A 19,377-nucleotide genomic window follows, 5' to 3' on the forward strand; every position below is an offset into this window, starting at 1 on the left:
GCAAATGCATGGCTATGACTCAGGTGAGGGCGTGGTCCCTCACCTGGATCAGCATGGAGCTACGCCCATAAGTTGCCCCGGAAGTTTTTCTGATGTCATTTTCCGCCCCGGAAGCAATTGTTTGACCCTGCGGGTCCTTGTTAGGGTTATAGTTAATTATGCTAATTTATTTGAATAAATTATGCAAATTTAATTAATAAAAATGACCCAGTTTTAAATCCAGCTCTTGTGTCCGTGTCGTTACTCCGCCTCTCCTGCAATAACCTAATAAAAAACTATAAAGACTGCAATCATGACCTGGGCAGGTCATCATCTTAGAATCCACTATGAATTCTTCATTGTAACAAAAGGTGTTTGAGAATAATGCAATACCATCTTGCAGAAGATTGAAGGTCAAGCGTAAGAGAAAGAAAGAGAAGGAAGGAAGAATACTAGAATGGCCAAGTCAAAGTATAGATCTAAATCCCACTGAGATGCTATCAGATGATTTGAAATTTGAAACAGCCCAAACATTGCACAGGTGAAAAAAAAATCTGCAAAAAGTGCAGGAGAGGGGAATTCCTCCAGGCAATGTCAGACAATAGTAAACAATTGAAAAAAGATTAACTTGAGGTTGTTTTCTCTCAAAGGGCTCTACAGGTATAGTATTTAGAGCCACAAATGTTTTTGATCTTTTTCATAGAAGAAAATGGCATATATTTTAATTTTCTGGGGAAATAAAGTTCATTTAAGTCACTTTTATATAATATTTAAATTAAGAAAAATAGTGATATTCCCATAAGTATCTAAGGGAAACCTTCACATGGAGTGTACTTACTTTTTTCACATGACAGTATAGATTGGGGATGCAGTTGTTTTTAGAGAACAGTGAATAAAAATTCAAGAAAGAAAATCATACAATCTATCATGCAGTACAAATATTTGTATAAGTGGTCCCCTAGAAATATCTTCTGTGACCTTGAGATACTTTCAAACATACCAGTGCTGGCTTAGCTAAACTTTTTCTTTTTTAACGTGGGGCTGGAGTTTGCCAATTTTTAAGGTGCGGGTGAGAGGATCGGCAAATAAATACATACATACATACATTATTCTGGATGGAAAGGAGAACCTCTGAGCAATCCACACACTTCAAACCTTCACCACTGCAGCTTTTTTCTAAATTATAAGGATTGCTATTCCATATAAGCCGTTGTTGCTTAGTCACACCAAAACTGAAAGCAAAACAGAAAACAAACAAACAAAAGCCCTGGCCCAGAGGTGACGATAGCCAATGTATCAAGGTTGTGATGTCCAAAAGTAGTCCCTCCTGATATTTGGTCTCTATGCTAAACAGCATTTTCAAGATCCTCTGAGAAGTGCAGCACTAAAGAGAAAGTGGACCGAGAGCATCACGGTTTTTGCTCTCCTCCATCTGTAAGGAAAGGAAAGGGGGGAAACCTCACGTGCATACACTTACTTCTCTTTTTAAATTACTACAGCTGCTGTGACTATAAAGTTACATCAGGTGAGCCATTACAGCACTTTTCCAAACATGCAAAACAACTAATTTCCTGATTTTATTTCTCTTTGAGTAGTGCATCTTCAAGGCCACGGTGTATCAACAAAAGTCTCTCTCCACTTGTTTCCATGTCCATGATTGGATTCAATTACCTCATATCCAGTGCTGGAAAATAAAAACAAAAACAATACCCTTATTCAAAATATGAGCTTGTTGTTCACTTTCTTTTTACAATTATGTTGCTTATGAATTAGTTTTATATTTCCAGAATGAAAGGCAAGGCGAAAGGACATCTGTAACATCATCGTTTCATAGGAAACTCCCTATCTAAAATTACACAAAATTTTCAATTATTTTTAGTTTTCCCAGCATTTATTTAAATACATTTCTCACGTGTGACAAGATAAAAACATAATGGACCATCTTGAATGATAAAAGGAAGAAAGTCTCTTTGTTGATATTCAGGGAAGGTTTTTGCCCCTAATACTGAATCACGAGGCTCCTTTTTCTACCAGATTAAATGTTAGTCAACTTCCAGGAACAGCATTCAGTGACCTCAATAGATTATTATAAGAATTTAAAACCCAATGTGCATATACTGTATGTTATTGCACGACTCTTTAGACTTGCCAAATGTTTTTAAATTAACTATAAAATTAGATAAGGACTGTGTTACCAAGTTTGAGTAAATAAATTCATTTTGAATCTAAAATAAGAATTTGCATGTTGAACAAACTGATGAAACGCTCATCATTATCCTACTGATTAATTGATTGACTGCATAAGATCTAATTACTTACTAGTTAGGCCGCAGTGAAAGATTAATTAATCTCGATCCCCATGTAATGGCTTTAGTATAAAATAAAAATCAATGAAGTCTGAAGTAAATAGTCAGAGTGGAATGCTATTCACACAATATGAACATTTGTTCAATTATTTTTCCTTTCAGCTGATTGATGGCATATATGGCATTTTCTACTATTGTTAAGCCAATAAAGAAAAATACATTTTACAGACTACATGTTGAGTCATTGCAGTCAGCTTCATAGCTATACGTTGTTACACAGATCTTACATATATATAAAAAAAAGATGGATACAGTAATTTTGATTTGTATATCTTTGCTTTTTATGTCTATATTTCTATAGTATCCAGGTTTGTCTCACAAACACCACTGTTTATGCTACTGAATTTGGTAATCAAAATAGAAGGTTACACCATGTAGAACCCCCAACTTAATATTAAAAGGTAAAAAGCTCCTATTCCATATACAACTACTCAGTCAGGTTCTTTAGCCTATGATATTCCTTCCACCTCTATAACAGTCATCATACATTCAGTCCTTATTATTATGTGTTGTAAATATCTGTTCTCCTAAACTCTATAAGTTTTTATACTTCTTCAAAAGTTGGAGTAAGTCTATTGACATTTTGGCCTTGAGAAGAATAATTATTCAGAGAGTTAGTTTCTTCTAACAATAAATAATCTCATTAGTTGTACTGTATTCAGTACAGTATTCCCCATCCTTTGTTACTTTAAGACCAGATATCTTAAAGTTGTTTAAGTTCGGAAACATTTCTATAAGATGTCAGAGCTGATTTCAAGTTTTAAAAATGTAATGAAAACATTGCAGAAGGCATATTATTAGTGTTTTCCTAATATACAACTATATTATTCTCAAAAACTTTGATGATTATGATAAAAAGTAAAAATCAGCACTGCAATGTTTGCTAGCACTAAGAGTGACCTTCACACAAATAATTATACAGTGTAAGTTTTGGACAAATCTTTTGCCAAGTGCAGAATTTTCCCACATAGCAACGTCACAATTTTTCTATTGATGAAAATACCTTTAAAAATTGTAAAATCTCTGAGATTATGATGTTCTGACTAAAATCCTTTCAAATCCTTGTGTGTGTGTTGGGGGGGGGGACCCAAAAGTTTGCAGAGTTTAGTTCTATAGTGTATTAAAATCTTAGCTATTTTAAAATTACTTTACTTTGGTGTCCCTCTCCAGCTAAACCATGGATAGAAGTAATATTGTGAACCAATATTATATCTAATGTGATACAGGCTGTGATACTTCAATATATATCTAAGAATTTATATTAAACCTAAGAATATAAATTTTGTCTGCCCAAAACAGCAATAAACACCCTATAAAATTCACTACAAATTCCCTACATATTCTAAAGTTTTAAGAATTATTTTCTTCTTAAAAACAGACAGCAGCTCTTTAGCATTATTTTCATGTGGAGTTTTGAAGTTCAACAGTTTACAGACATTTGGGGAGATAAGTGTAATAAACATATTTCTGGAGCAATTGGGTCAAAAATAACACTGAACAAAGATTTTGCTTCCTGAACATTTTTTGGCACATCTAAGATTTTTGGAAGCTAATCATGAAAGTAATTTAACCTATCAGGTACTGTTTATAGAAATCTTCTATTTTTGCAATTCCTCCTCATATATTTTAACTTTACTAATTTAACTAGTTTACTAATTTTCATTATAAATTATAACATGCTTGGTGTAACTCATGCATGTCCAGGCATGCACTTGACATATAAGCACCACAAGAGCCATGGCGGCGCAGTATTTACAATGCAGTATTGGCTGCTAATTCTGCCAACTACAGTTTGATCCTGACCAGCTCAAGATTAACTCGGCCTTCCATCTTTCCAAGCTCAGGAAAATTTATTTTATTTTATTATTTTATTTTATTTTATTTTATTTTATTATATTTTATTCATTCATTCATTCATTCATTCATTCATTCATTCATTCATTCATTCAATTTTTATGCCGCCCTTCTCCTTAGACTCAGGGCGGCTTACAGCATGTTAGCAATAGCACTTTTTTAACAGAGCCAGCAGATTGCCCCCACAATCCAGGTCCTCATTTTACCCACCTCAGAGGGATGGAAGGCTGAGTCAACCTTGAGCCAGTGATGAGATTTGAACTGTTGACCTTCAGGTCTAGTCAGCTTCAGTGACCTGCAGTACAGCACTCTACCTGCTGCGCCACCCCGGCTCATGAGGAACTAGATTACGCTGATTCTGTAAACAGCTTAGAAAGAGCTGTAAAGCACTGTGGAGTGGTTTAGAAGTCTAAATAGTATTGCTATTTCTGGAACAGATACCTAAGCATACTTAGAGTGGCTGGATGCTGCTTGGAAAGCAGCGTGCATGCACAGATGCTGCTCATTTCATTAATATCAGTAATTTGATGTGATTGCTTCAAGACATAAGATAGTCTAGGCACATGTAACTTACATAACAAATAAGCCAGTTATAGACTTGTTATGGGACAACTAGTGATAAGCAGAAATGTCTCACTCATTTTGGAACAGTTGTGATACGTTTTACATTTGTGGCAAGTACAGCTTAAGCAAGCACACGTGCAGCACGGCTGGACTTGTTAAGGAAGCATATGAACTTATTCTGGTAATGAGATTGGTGATCACAACAACTGGGTTCCTCGCATTTGTTATGCAAGACATGTTGTTCATGTTAGATCTTCACTCAGATGAACTCGGAAAATGTCATTTGTTATCCCAATGATATCGTGAGAACAGAATGATCACATGAAAGTCTGTTACTTCACTGGCTTCTAAAAATAAGAAATAAATTTAAAAACCCAATCTGTCTTTAGCTATGAGACTAGTGCCATCAAAGAAATGAAACTTAGATGAAATAGACAAAGATGTTGCAATGCACCAGCCAGGATTTTGGATTTTGAAGTATGCTTGTCCTATGAGACTCATCTCATACACAATTAAAATTAAACAATCTTTGTAAGCCGCCCTGAGTCCGTGAGGAGAAGGGTGGCCTAAAAATCTAATAAATAAATAATATAAAATTATTAAACAATCAAAAGCTAGAATGGTGTTTGCTATCACCAGTACAAAGCTTTCTGTCTTTCAAAGCCACCAAGATAATTTAACAAATTTCTTTGCACATGTTGAAACCTCGTTTTTTTGTACTGACGTCGATCATTTGTTAATGGTTTGGGTTGTGAGCATGAACAACTAGAAGGGCATCTCTTTACTGATTCATCAGTGTTAAGCCTCAAGGCTGCCTTGTTACATAATGGCAATGTACATCTTTCAGTTCCTACTGGCTATGCTGCACACATGAAAGAAACATATGTAAACAAGGAACTGTTGTTGAAGCATGTCCAACATGCCACGTGTAACTGGGTTATCTGTGGATATCTAAAAGTACTCGCTCTGCTGCTTGCAATGTAGCTTGGATATATTAAGTAATGTTGTTATAAAAGAATCACATTGCATGAAAAAGAAATGGCTACTCCAAAAGAATTTGCTTCCAGGCCAGGAAAACATGGTACATGAGCCAACTGTTGACCCAACGCATATATTTCTGCCTCCCCTTCACATAAAATGTGGACTGAAGATTTTGTTTTTGAAAGCAATGAAGAAGGAAGGTAATTTTTTTCAATATTTGAAATAGATGAAATAGATGTTTCCATGAATAACTGATGCCGATCTGGTCCACAGATCTCCAATGAAAAGCAGTTCAAAGATCTGTCAGACCAAATCACCTGGAAATCATTTGAAGATGTTGTTGAGAATTTTCTTGGCAAGTGCAGAGCTCCCAACTATACTCATTTGGTTGACAATTTTCTTATATCATACAAGATTGTGAAGGGCAACATGTCACTTTCTGCATTCACACTAGAACTTCTTTCCCGAGAATCTAGGTGCAGTCAGTGATGAACATGGTGAAAGCTTTCATGAGAACATTGCCACAATGAAAAATCAGTTATCAGGGCAACTGAAATTCCTCAATGCTGGCTGACTACTGTTGGACACTGCAGTAAAATGCATCAGACACTTAGTACAAGTGAAAATCAGCAGCAAAACACTTTTAGGCTGTTGAACTCATGTAGTGTGTTGGAAACATTATGCAATTAAATAAATTATAGTTTATATTTATAGTTTATATTTATATAAACTATATTATATTTATATTTATAGTTGATTTCATATTTCAATCTTCATATGCAAGATTACTATGATTTTGAAATCATGCTTGTGTTCAGTCTGAAGGGGTCTAATCATAATCATCAAAAAATTTCAGGAAGCAACACTTTTGAAAAAATGTGTGCAGTGCAATATGCACCAAGATTCTGAAAAATAAGAAGAGCATTAGTTTGCTGTATGTTTCGGCTGCACATTAGGAAAAAAAACAAGGGCTATGGTTGTGAGATATAGGAGCATATGTCATAATGTAAAGTCTATATCATAACCAAGCTGACAGCTATTCATGTCTTATTGAGATAAGTCTATAACACTAAATCATGTACTCCAAATTCTATTTTAGAAATATCTAGAACAAAAGAAAACATAGGCCACGTTGACAAAATTGCACCCAAAATACAGACAATGGCTACTCACCATCATCATTCTAACATTACTCCTTTTGCATCTTTTGAAAAAGCAAGCAAAGAGTTAGTAATTAGTCAAACAAACAAGAACAGGATAGTTCAAGCATGCCATAGTTCCACGTAACATGAAAGAAATGAGAGCACCAACGTTAACAAAAATACCCCTGGATAATCCAAAACCAATTAACATTCCTCTTGATTTTATATCAGCAGATGTGCTTTTAAATCAGATGAATCAAATAAGAAATTGGATATCTTCCAATAGCAAAGAACCAAAACAAAACCCAAAGCAAAGCGCAAAAAAAAAAAAAAAAAGCAGGACAGCGTAATCCCAGAAATTCATGCATCCCGTGCAAAAGGCATGGTAACATCTACCTTTAAGAAGAAATCTACTGATTCTTTTGGCCAAGCAACATATATGGTCACTATCCCATTTATCCTAAAAAAAATACTATCCAGTAGACATACCAAAAACTACTGCACCGCAAAGCATTTTGTAACAACAGAAGATCACCAGTGATTTGATGCCATGATTCATGTTACATTATCCTGCATACATATCTATTTCTAAAGGGCACCAACAATCATTCTCTGATGTCAATCAAAACACCAATATCAAATCTCCCAAACTAGACAAAGTTACCACCTACCATTAAGTGATTCTTCAACAGCTTTCTGTAAAACATTTAAAATACATAAAGCTTTCAAGTCTAGTTTGGAGGTCCAAAATTTAAACAACTCTAATTGATATATACAATAAATAGTGATTCTATAAAGGAAATAAAAGAGGCAGCAAAACATTAGAAAGATTAGTGACAACTTTGGTTATTTCCAGGCTATAAATGATGACGACATGCCTGCTTCCGAAGTACTTCAGTGGCAATAGCTTCTCTTTGCAATTTAGCAGTAAAGCAGAAAACAGACACTACAAAGAACAAATAGCTGTATTCAGCAAGATCGCGTCTGCAATGACAACTGAGGAATACATTTCATTTAACTGGTAGTTAACTGCAAATCACAGAAACAAGCTGAAGAATCAAATCTTTCAAACACATCATCAAAACTTTAACAAAGATAGAATCTGTTATATTTTTGTCAAAACGTTGGAATACAACAGCATTACTGCTTTAACAGTGGCAGCTAATTTATTTATTATTTATTTATTAATCAGATTTGTATGCCGCCTCTCTCCGCAGACTCGGGGCGGCTCACAGCAATAATAATACAATGTAAACAAATCTAATATTTAAATTAATTTAAAACCCCAATTTAAGAAACCAATCATCCATACTGACATACCATGCATAAATTTTATAAGCTTAGGGGGAGGGAAAGTCTCAATTCCCCCATGCCTGACGACAAAGGTGGGTTTTAAGGAGCTTGCGAAAGGCAAGGAGGGTGGGGGCAACTCTGATATCTGGGGGGAGTTGGTTCCAAAGCTTCCCCCCCAAAAAAAAGTATAGTTAAGGAAAGGAATGTGATGACCTCATCAGGAATATACAAATGCTGCAACTGAAAACTACCATATGTACCCCTTTTCAATTAATTTCAATATGTTCAATATTTTTAATGACATTACTAAAATGGCCAAAAAATAACCTGGATACCAAAATAATCATCTTATGAATGCTTTATTTAATCACATTCATTTTGGCCAGGCACTAACTATTTAAACTGGACTAAAGTTTGTCTATGTATATTGCATGAAACACAAAACATAAAATTCAGTGCCTAATTTCTATTTGTGAATTTTTGTTTTCAACCAGAACCAATCCACTGGCTTGTTTGTTTGCCTAGTTCAGTAAAGGTTGGTAGATATGTGTTTTCTACTTTCCAGTCTAAAGTTGAGAGTGAGTGGCTGGCCCAAAATCACTCAGTTCATTTTTCTGGCTAAGGGAGGACTAGAACCTGGGTCTCCCCCAACTTAGTCCAGCACATTCCCCACTGTTTCATATTGGCTCTCAGAGAGATAATAGGTTATGTTGGTATATTGATAGACAAGACATGCACAGACACACATGCTTTACATACACAGAGAAAATCCGAGTCTGTACCAGTCAATGATTGTATTGAAATGTTTTTTTGTTTTTCTGATTACTGAATTATACAGATAATTTAAGAACTTTTCAGAAAAAGGGCACACAATAGAATACGATATCAATCATTTAAGAAAATAACACACCTGATTAGCCTAAACCAGGATGCCCACAAAACCTTTATTAAAAAGATTTGTATTGCAGATTATGTTTTCATGTATTGTTAGAAAACTAGTAGTAACAGTCTAGAAATCAGATTTAGGAATTAATTCAAACTTAATGAATCTAATGATTTGGCTAATGCCATTGCAGACGTAATATCATGCTATGGTTAAAGCAAGCCAGAAGACATGGATTCACAAATAGGACATGGACAGGCGTAAGAAATGTGTAACACAATTTCTGCTCTGTTATTTTAAAGTTAACTTCTCCACTATGTCTGAGTGCAAAACCTGACACATCCATAATAGCGCACTGTACATTACACACCTGCTTTAAAGAAAGGGGATAGAAAATTCATTTGTTGCCAGACTAAAAAAAGAAACCAAGCCAAAGAGTGGTAGAAGTTTGATAATTGAATTGCAAGTAGTCCTCAACTTACAACCATCATGGAATCTGCCCATTTACTGTAAGTCGTGATGTTGTAAACACATATGACCAACCCAATTTTGCAATTTTGGTGTGTGTGTGTGCTCATTAAGTGGATGTTGTGGCCTGACATGCAGTCACATGGTCATGGGAAAGGCTGGCAGCCATCAGAAGTTTGGAGTCATAAATATCCAAGGAAGTCCTCTGTAACCTCAAATGGTTGTTAAGTGACCAGTCATAAGTCGAGGAATACCAATATTAAAAAGATTTGTAATACAGCTTGTACTGTTGTAAAACTAGTAACAAAACTCAAGCAGTACACTGAGTTACAGAAAAGGTCTAGAATACCCTATCTGTATTTTACTAGACACAGATTTGCAACTATGTTCACACAAGTTCTTCCTACTTTCCATGCATATCAAAGGGAAAGGAGCATAATAAAGGCAGCATAGATGAAAGACAGTAGAGATGGCATAATTAATCATCTCAGGAAGCAGGTACTTTTGGAAAATTTTGCATTGTAATTAATTAATGAATTTCTATAGCCACCCATCTCAATCAATGACTTTGGGTGGCTTACAATTCTAAATCTTGCTATTTCATGAAATCTGATTAAGAACCAAACAATGTTGTAATATTTCAGATGTACTGTATTTGTTTGATTCTGGATGGCCAGAGTTAGCATACACTCTGAGGCTGTCCATATATTTACATTACCCATTACTATTGTGGAGTCATACCTGTCTCCTATAAATCATTTTTAGAAACAATTTTTCAATATAGTGGAATATGTACATCTAAAGTTGTAGTTCATAAAGATCTTGTAGTGTAGAGAAGTACCAATCAGAAAGCAAGAAGCAAAGCTAGGGAGCACTGGACACGCAGACAATTATTTTCTAATCACTTCATAGTATGATATGACTTTCATCAATCATCCAAGAATTTATAGGGGATCACGCAAGACAATAATTCACATATAACATATTTGCATTGCCTGTACCAGTTATCCAAAACTTAGCAAAATATCTATCTTAAAAATGCAGGTGCTCATCCAAATCAACATAGCAGTGAATCTTTAAAATGTGTTCAATAAATTATGTAGTAGAGATACATAGCAGAAGAAATATAGTGAGTTAACCCAGAAATTGATTTAATTTGTTAAATTAATTATTATCTATAAATTGGTTATTAAAGAATAGCCAAACCAATGTATATCTTATAAGCACGAATTGGACAATTGCAATTTCAGGGTTCAAACTTTAAATTAATTAGCATGACTATATTTTTCCGACATTTTCGGATTTTGCTTTTTAAATGGTATTTGCTCCATAAATGGTATTTTAGTTTTCTATTGTTTTAATATAAAAAGAAAGAAGAAGAATGGGTGAGACTGTGCAGGGGGGAAAAAGGAGAAAGAAACCAACACAAAGGAGTCCACTAGAGTTGGATAGCTCATAAATTCAAATAAAATTGAATGAATGAATAAATAAATGAATGAATACATGAATGAATGAAAATGTCTACATGCAGACAATAATTCAACCTAATTTTAAATACCTCTTTAAATCTCACCATATGGAATAATATAATAATACTGATCATCCATTGACAGAACATCCTGATTCCAGTGGATAACTGATCAAGCTGCAAGTCAAGTTTGCATTTTGCAATTTCAATATGAAACAGAGTAAGAAAAGATATTGCCAGAAAGACTTCTTACAATGTAGAATGAAAAATGTGGAAACCCAGGTTTAATGGGTTCCAAGAGAGTTGATATTGACTTGATGGCACATAATCAGTAAAGTATAGAAGAAAGTATAGCCAGTTGCTGACAACACACATTCTTGCCAGTTTTTCTGTGAGTTTTGCTTGCTACCAACCTGCAATTATGAAAGCTCAGCATCTCATTACAAATTCCCCAAGCCATGTAGACACCCCAAATACATTAATGGTAAGCTTACCCTTGGAGGCTGATGATCTTTCAAACTGGAACCTAGGTTAAAAATAGAGAACACATTTTCTCATTAGATAACTAAAGCATAAATATCTAATCACTTTGCATGGGTGATATCAGAATTTAAGCCTAGTGTCTCATTATTTTTAAATGAGGGTTTATTTCTCTTTCAGTTATTACAATATAACATCCTTCATAAACTAATTTAAGGGGGGTGGGGCAAGTAAGAAGCAAGCCACTGTAACGTTAAGAGAAACTCTAAATAGTTCAATTGCCTAAGACAGGAATGAAGACTTAACGGAAAACTAACAAACTCTCCTTCTAAAATCATTTTTCTAAAACAGGGTTAATCTATCAGACATCTGATGATTCCAAAAAGGGATTAAAACACTTAGCCTTTATATGTTAACATATATTTTTCAGATATGATTTGTTACAGGTTCATTTTTTTTCGTATCTGGGACAGAAGACATAGGAAGAAAATTGGGCAACTGAACCAATTTGAATAATGGAAGAAGTGATGCTGGGATAGAGGAATTGAGTGGGTTCATGGAATTACTATCTAATCTGACCACATGAAGCAATGCTTTTTGGTAATGACTATAATAAATCTTTAATATCCTTTACCTCCAATCTCCTAAAATTCTAAGCATACAGGTAGAAAATTAATGTGTTAAAATAGTCTCAACGCTCTATGATCACCCCACAATTTTTGTCCCTTGTTGATGTTAGATGCATGAAGGGGAAAGGAAGAATTTTTGGAAGAAAATATAAAGTTGTTCTTTAGCTATGAGAAATGTATCCACACAGTATCCACTAATTACAGAATTGTATGATGGAACTGCATATGTGAACTGGCTTTCAAGAATACCCCAAACAATGCTTATTGTAGACTGTCATCCTTGATTTTTCCCTCTGTTGATTGAAGTTTGTTTTCTCACACTATACTTTAATCATTTGATTTATATTTTCCATTAGGTGCAGCTATTTGTAACAAAACAACAGGATATAAATATTTTTAAACTAACCAGGACTACATTCCAGCTGGCACTACATATAAGGACAATAACTCTACATCAAAGCTGGCTCAAAACATATATTATTTAATACAGTTTTAGATGGCTTTGTTATTTCAAAGCAGTCTTTTATCAGCACCCTCATACACTAAAATCTTGCTGTTTAAATCAAGATGTAATTATGGGACAACAAAATTAATTCTACTGTAGAATAAAAGGCCACATAAAGCAAAGCTCTGGGAATTTGGAAATAATTTGTATGCAAGATAATCAGAAATGAGCCATCAATTTGAGTTCTCTGAAGCTCCTTTAAACTCTGCCACTGAAATTCAATAGCAAAATGACAAATTTATTGGATTTTTAACTAACTGCATTTAGTTTAATCTGTTTTAAACTAAAATAGTTTGTTTATTTATTGGACTTCTATGCTGCCCATCTCAATACTACAATGACTCTAGCCAGTTTACAATATAATAGAAGTTAAAAAGTGCAAAAAGTAATTTAAAAAAAAATAAAAAAATTAATAAAAATTAAAACCAAAACTATACACAGCCTTGGGGAAAGAATCTAGTACTCAATGTACAGGGCCCCTATAGAGCCACAGGCCAAGCAGCAGAGTTAAGTTTTTAGGTTCTTCTGGAAGGCCAGAAGTATGGGAGCAGATCTCACCTTTGACAGGGAAATATACCAGAGGGCAGTTATATGATGGATTATGTCATAGGTAGAATTATTTCATGCATGACAACCTTGCTCTACATTTTAAGGCTCTAGAATACCTATCGATTGTACTATAAAAATTTCCTGATAACTCTACCAATATTATTTGATGTAATTTTCTCAAAAAAGCAAAACAGGTTTTGTATCTTAAGCCATTCAACCTTGCACACTGAGTATGGCCTCCTCCTAGACAAAATAGGTTAGATTTCTTTTGATTGTACTTCTGTTTTAATACTAGTACTCTAAATACCACATTGTCCTTGTAGTCTGGTCACTATCCTATTCCCTCTAGCCTTAGGAGGCCAACATGAGGAAACCGATCAGCCTAGCAACAGAGTACTAAGCTAGGCAGATCAACGGTTTGAACAAAAATAAAGCAAGTTGCAATACACTTCTGTCTGTTGACTGAATGCACAAATGTATTATAATTATAATTAAGTACCTAATGGGAAAATATAACTTACAGGTTGCAAGGTTAAGGTTACCATTAACCCAATATAGTACACTTTTTTCTCTTTGTACTATAATAGAAATAAAATTAGGTACCTGATATACATGTGGAAGATTGTAGCATACAAAACCAATCATATCTGATGAGATATGCCTCTCACTGAAAAACATGCGTAATAACGCAATGCATAAACGAAGTAAATTAATGGAAAACATATACTAAAAAGTAACTCTAAATGTAACTCTTGAGTAGCTAATTCTGGACTCAAGTGCTTCTCTGTATTTCATATAACTCAGGATTAAACAGCCACTATTGAATAGTGTTTGTTTGACTTTTACTTGTTTAAATAGTCACGTTCATGATTTTGCTTATAGTTCTACCTAACATGACAAATTCTCTATCTATGCAGCTGTGAGGATTTATGTACAATGAAAATCATCATTGTCTGAAGTAACTATTAAGAATGAATGCTCCAGTCACAGCAGGTTCTTCATCATACATATTATGAACATTTTCTATAGGCCCAAATTAAAAATTCTATGAACAGAAACAGAATGGTTGAAATTCACACACTAATCCAATATTTTAAATATGGTTTGCCATCATGCCCTGGTCTACACAAAATACTATGATGTCATCTCATGACAAAACATAAGCTAAATAGCACATTATGCTTAGCACTTTATCTGAATCAATTAAAAAGAGTAATTCCGTGCAAACTAAAGAAATAATTTATGGCATTGCGTGTAACAATAATACAGCAGTCATCTTCAGTTTTTTGAGATACTGAATATTAGCCCACCAAATAAATGTCCACAGTCAGCTGATCATCTGTACTCCTCTTAATGATGTTGAACTCTCCTTTAATTTTGGCAGTTTTTAACTAATATAAGTCATAAATTAATACCATAAATGTCATAATTTTTACCCTTTCACTCTAATTTTTTAATTTTATTTTTATTTATTTATTTTGTCCAAATCACAATAATACACAATGAAGGTTATAGAGAATATAGTAGAGAAGAAATATGAGATATAGGAGAGACTATAGGACAGGGGACGGAAGGCACTCTAGTGCGCTTATGTACGCCCCTTACTGACCTCTTAGGAATCTGGAGGGTAAAATGTTGGGGGTTCGGGGATGATTCTACAGAGTCTGGTAATGAGTTCCACACTTTGACAACCCAATTACTAAAGTCATATTTTTTACAGTCAAGTTGGAGCAGTTAATATTAAGCTTGAATCTATTGTGTGCTCTTGTGTTGTTGTGGTTGAAGCTGAAGTAGTCTTTGACAGGCAGGACATTGCAGCATATGATCTTGTGGGCAATACTTAGATCAGCGTTTCCCAACCAGTGTGCCGCGGCACAGTAGTGTGCCGCGAGACATGGCCAGGTGTGCCGCGAGAAGCTCCAGCTGGGCGGGGCGCTGCCGGCGCCCCTGCCTGAGTGTCGTCCTGTGGATGGTCTTGGGCTTCACAGTCGCTTCCTAGTTCCCTCTCCTCCCACCGCCTGTGTCTCCCGCCGTCGCCTCCCACCAAGCTGTCGCCCGTTGCCGTGGATTCCTCGAGTGGGAGCTGCCGCTTCCCTCCGTCCAGCTCAGCCACGCTCCCGTAGAAAGCACAGAGGTTATTGCCACCGCTTCTGCCTCCACTCAGGGAGCCACCATGGTCACCGCGCCTTTTCCTCTCGCTCAGCTCAACCACGATGGCTCCCTGAGTGGAGGCAGAGGCGGCGGCAATAACCTCTTGGCGGAGGGGAAGCGCTGACGGGCTCTCCTCCTTCCCCACCCCCGCGCTTCTCTCCCGCCCTGGCTTTTGCTCCGCCCCATGATTTCCCCGCAATTTCATCCAGGCCACCTCTTGCCTCCTTTTGAACTGCGGGGAAATCTGCGGGCGAAGCAAAAGCCAGGGCGGGAGAGAAGCGCGGGGGTGGGGAAGGAGGAGAGCCCATCAGCGCTTCCCCTCCGCCAAGCTGCCTGCTTGTCCTCGCGCCTCGTTGCTACCTCCTGCCTTTTTCCAGGGGCCTTTGGAAGGTACCCAGGGAAGGGGGGGGGTTGGGGGTGGCTGCAGCGGCTTCTCGTCCTCCTCATCGGGCTGCTAACGCCCGCCCAGCCCCTCTTGCATGCAGTCCCTTCACCGAGCGCTTTTTTCTTCTTACAGCTGAGGCAGGATTTGGAATGTCGGGTGTGTGTGCGTGCGGGCTCCGCATCCCCCTGCCACCCGGAACATTTAAAATAAGAAAAACCTTCGCCGGCCTCCGCAGAGAAGAAAGGAAGAGAGAGAAAGAGAGAGAGAGCAAGAGAGACATAGCAAGAGAGGCAGAGAGAGAGAGAGAGAGAGCAAGAGAGACATAGCAAGAGAGGCAGAGAGAGAGAGAGAGAGACAGAGAAAGAGAGAGAAAGAAAGAGAGCTAGCAAGAGAGAGAGAAAGAGAGACAGAGAAAGAGAAAGAGAGACAGAGAGAGAGAGAAAGAGATAGCAAGAGAGAAAGAGAGAGAGAGAGAGAAAAAGAGAGAGAATGAAAGAGAGATAGCAAGAGAGGCAGAGAGAGCAAGGGAGAGAGAAAGACATATAGGGAGGGAAGGAGGGAGAAAGAGAGCAAAAGAGAGAGGAAGAAAGAAAGAGGGATGGAGAAAGAGAAAGAAGGGAAGGAAGGAAGAGAGAGAAAGAGTGAGGGAGAAATAGAGCGAAATGGAGGAAGATTTTTTTTGTCAAAACTTTTCTTTAGCCACCCCCCCCCCCCCCCCCCGTTCAGTGTTCCCCAGGATTTTGAAAATGTGAATAATGTGCCGCGGCTCAAAAAAGGTTGGGAAACACTGACTTAGATCATGTTTAAGGCGTCATAGTTCTAAGATTTCAAGACCCAGGATTGTAAGTCTAGTTTCGTAGGGTATTCTGTTTCGAGTGGAGGAATGAAAGGCTCTTCTTGTGAAGTATCTTTGAACATTTTCAAGGGTGTTAATGTCTGAGATGCGATATGGGTTCCTAACAGATGAGCTGTACTCGAGGATGGGTCTGGCAAAAGTTTTGTAAGCTCTTATAAGTAGTGTGAGATTTCCAGAGCAGAAGCTACATAGGATTAGATTAACAACTCTTGAGGCCTTCTTAGCGATGTTGTTGCAGTGGGCTTTGGCACTTAGATCTTTAGTTGCTCGAGGCTTCAAATATCCAAATCTAAAAGTATGGCATTTTTGTATTAATAAAAATAAGTAATAAAATGCAAATGAAATATTCCTGATCAAGGGTATATTAAATCATATTCCAGTTGTGGATCATATGAAATATATTATACAACTATTAATTCATCTAAAGATCTTAAGTGCTGTTGTGGTGGTATTATTGAGTTCATAACCAACCACACAGTGCTATACTAGTTTTCCCAATAACTAAGGCTACATTTTCCAACTGCATGTTCATTAAGCAAAATTGTTTGTCTGAAGTGTGATTCATTCAGACATTTATATTCCTAAGCATATGATAATTATTTAAACTAAGTGTGTAAAAAAACCCCATGTGAACCCAGATGACTGACTGGATTTAATTGCTGCATATGTGAATCACATACATGAGGAAAAAAATATGGTCTGTAGACACTGATTAAAAACAATAACTTTGTAAATATGATATATGACTGATATGCCATGATAGGAAAGTCCACCCATCATATTAACTTTCTTCATTTGCAAACAATACTATGATCCAAATATTTGTTTTGTTAAAAAAGAGAAAAAAGATTGAACAAGAATCTCTTAAAAAAGTCAATAATTTTCTTAAGTATTCTTAAATGTTAAGTATTGACAACTATTTATATCTCATATAAGCTTAATTTGAAATATATATATATATATAATTATATAATATAATATAATATTACATTATATTATAGGCAAATAAGGAGCTGTGATGTTCCTTCAATACACCAGGATGATTCGACACAAAAATATGTAACCCTTCCCTGAGCTAAAAGGATTGGATACTGTAGCCTAAAGGATAATTCTCTGCCTTACAAGGCAAAGGTTGCAGGTTCAAGTCCTAGTGGGTATGGCTAGCTGATGAGGCCAAATTAAGGCCGAAATAGATCTCTCCTAGTCTCCCTTAATTTTCAAATTCAGCAAAAACACATGTGACACACACACACACACACACACACACACACACAAGGATATATAGTTATAGATATATATTATTTAAATATATTTTAAGCAGTAACTGTGACCATGAGAGCTTTCACACAGATTGAACACTGTGTTGGTTGTGCCTGTTCTTGACTGTTCAATCACTCACATCCTAGTCATCTCATAAATGGTTAACTACAATATACACCACCACATCAGGCTGTCTGTAAAGGCCACACAGAAGCTACATCTGCTGCAGAATGCAAGAACACCCACAATGATAAACAGGCTATGTTAGGCCCATGTGACAGCAGTACTCGAGTGCAATTGCAGATGACAGTTATAATATAAAAAGTCTATTCTAACGTACAGCCTGAATATTGATGCTGAATGTAGTCTACTGGGTTATAGCTCTAATGTTTCATTTAGCATGACTGGGCAGAGTGGGACGCCTTCAATGAAACAATGTCATCTATTGGGACCCAAGAAGTGCATTCTTCTCTAAAACCATCTGCCTTCTGGAACAGCATTCCACCAGAGAGCCATGCAGCTGCCACCCTGATAATATTCAGAAAATCTCAGAAAACGTGGCTATGCATCCAAGCCTTGGAGCACAAGTAATTTTGTTGATATTGTGCCATTACACAGTTTGCCTTCTGGATGCCGATCATCTGTTTCTTTTTCTTTTCTTTTTTTTCTTTCATAATTCTTTATTGCGTTTTTTAAAAAAAGAAAAGTAGCCTACCAGAATCATCTGGGTTCAAATAATCTTAGTATGAAATAAATGAGCAAACATTTTCTACAGAAATTACTTACCAATAATAATAATGTAAATTAAGCCAATTGCCGCTACAGCACCAATAATTGCTAAGCCTCCAATCATAACAGATTCCTCTTTCTGCTTACATGCTGTTGAGAGAAGAAAAGGTGGGAATGAAAGATTATGAAAGAGGGGGCTGGTCCTTTTACCAGCTCTGAACAACATTGTATAGATGTTTGAGTGCTCACATACTTTACATTTTTCAGGCATTTTTCAGAAGAACATGCAAGGACATTTTGAAATTGTATACATAAATTAAGCTTGATTTTTTTCATGGCTTTACTATATAAAAGTTTGGACTAACAGATTTTTTAAAATGGCAGAATATAGTTTATGTATGAGTCTGCTTAAGATGTACAGTGTTCCCTCGATTTTCGCAGGGGATGCGTTCCGAGACTGCCCGCGAAAGTTGAATTTCCGCGAAGTAGAGATGCGGAAGTAAATACACTATTTTTGGCTATGAACAGTATCACAAGCCTTCCCTTAACACTTTAAAACCCTAAATTGAAATTTCCCATTCCCTTAGCAACCATTTAGATTATTACTCACCATGTTTATTTATTAAAGTTTATTTAAAAAAATATTTATTAAAGGCAGATGAAAGTTTGGCGATGACATATGACGTCATCGGGCGGGAAAAACCATGGTATAGGGAAAAAACCTGTGAAGTATTTTTTAATTAATATTTTTGAAAAACCGTGGTATAGACTTTTCGCGAAGTTCGAATCCACGAAAATCGAGGGAACACTGTATAGGGAAGTTTGTATTGGTTAA

The 19,377-nt window shown here is 36.2% G+C and overlaps 1 protein-coding gene across 5 annotated transcripts in view; it reads right to left on the reverse strand.

Annotated features, from left to right (window-relative positions):
• Nucleotides 1-999: 999 nt before the first annotated feature.
• Nucleotides 1,000-19,377, reverse strand: part of CD47 (CD47 molecule) — a 79,508-nt gene continuing 61,130 nt past the window's right edge. The window contains exons 7-11 of one of the 5 annotated variants that reach the window (XM_070750099.1): nt 18,600-18,692; nt 11,493-11,524; nt 7,558-7,582; nt 6,918-6,948; nt 1,000-1,663 (exon numbers count right to left, since the gene is read on the reverse strand). In XM_070750099.1, coding sequence (XP_070606200.1) covers nt 6,923-6,948; nt 7,558-7,582; nt 11,493-11,524; nt 18,600-18,692 — 176 coding nt within the window. In that variant the 3' untranslated portion in view covers nt 1,000-1,663; nt 6,918-6,922. Of the gene's footprint in view, nt 1,664-6,917; nt 6,949-7,557; nt 7,583-11,492; nt 11,525-13,764; nt 13,829-18,599; nt 18,693-19,377 lie in introns of those variants that run through there. The other 4 variants (XR_011558963.1, XM_070750100.1, XR_011558964.1 and 1 more) reach the window with 4 other exon arrangements.

Source organism: Erythrolamprus reginae, chromosome 4 (assembly GCF_031021105.1).
Source record: "Erythrolamprus reginae isolate rEryReg1 chromosome 4, rEryReg1.hap1, whole genome shotgun sequence".
NCBI classification, from domain to species: domain Eukaryota; kingdom Metazoa; phylum Chordata; class Lepidosauria; order Squamata; family Dipsadidae; genus Erythrolamprus; species Erythrolamprus reginae.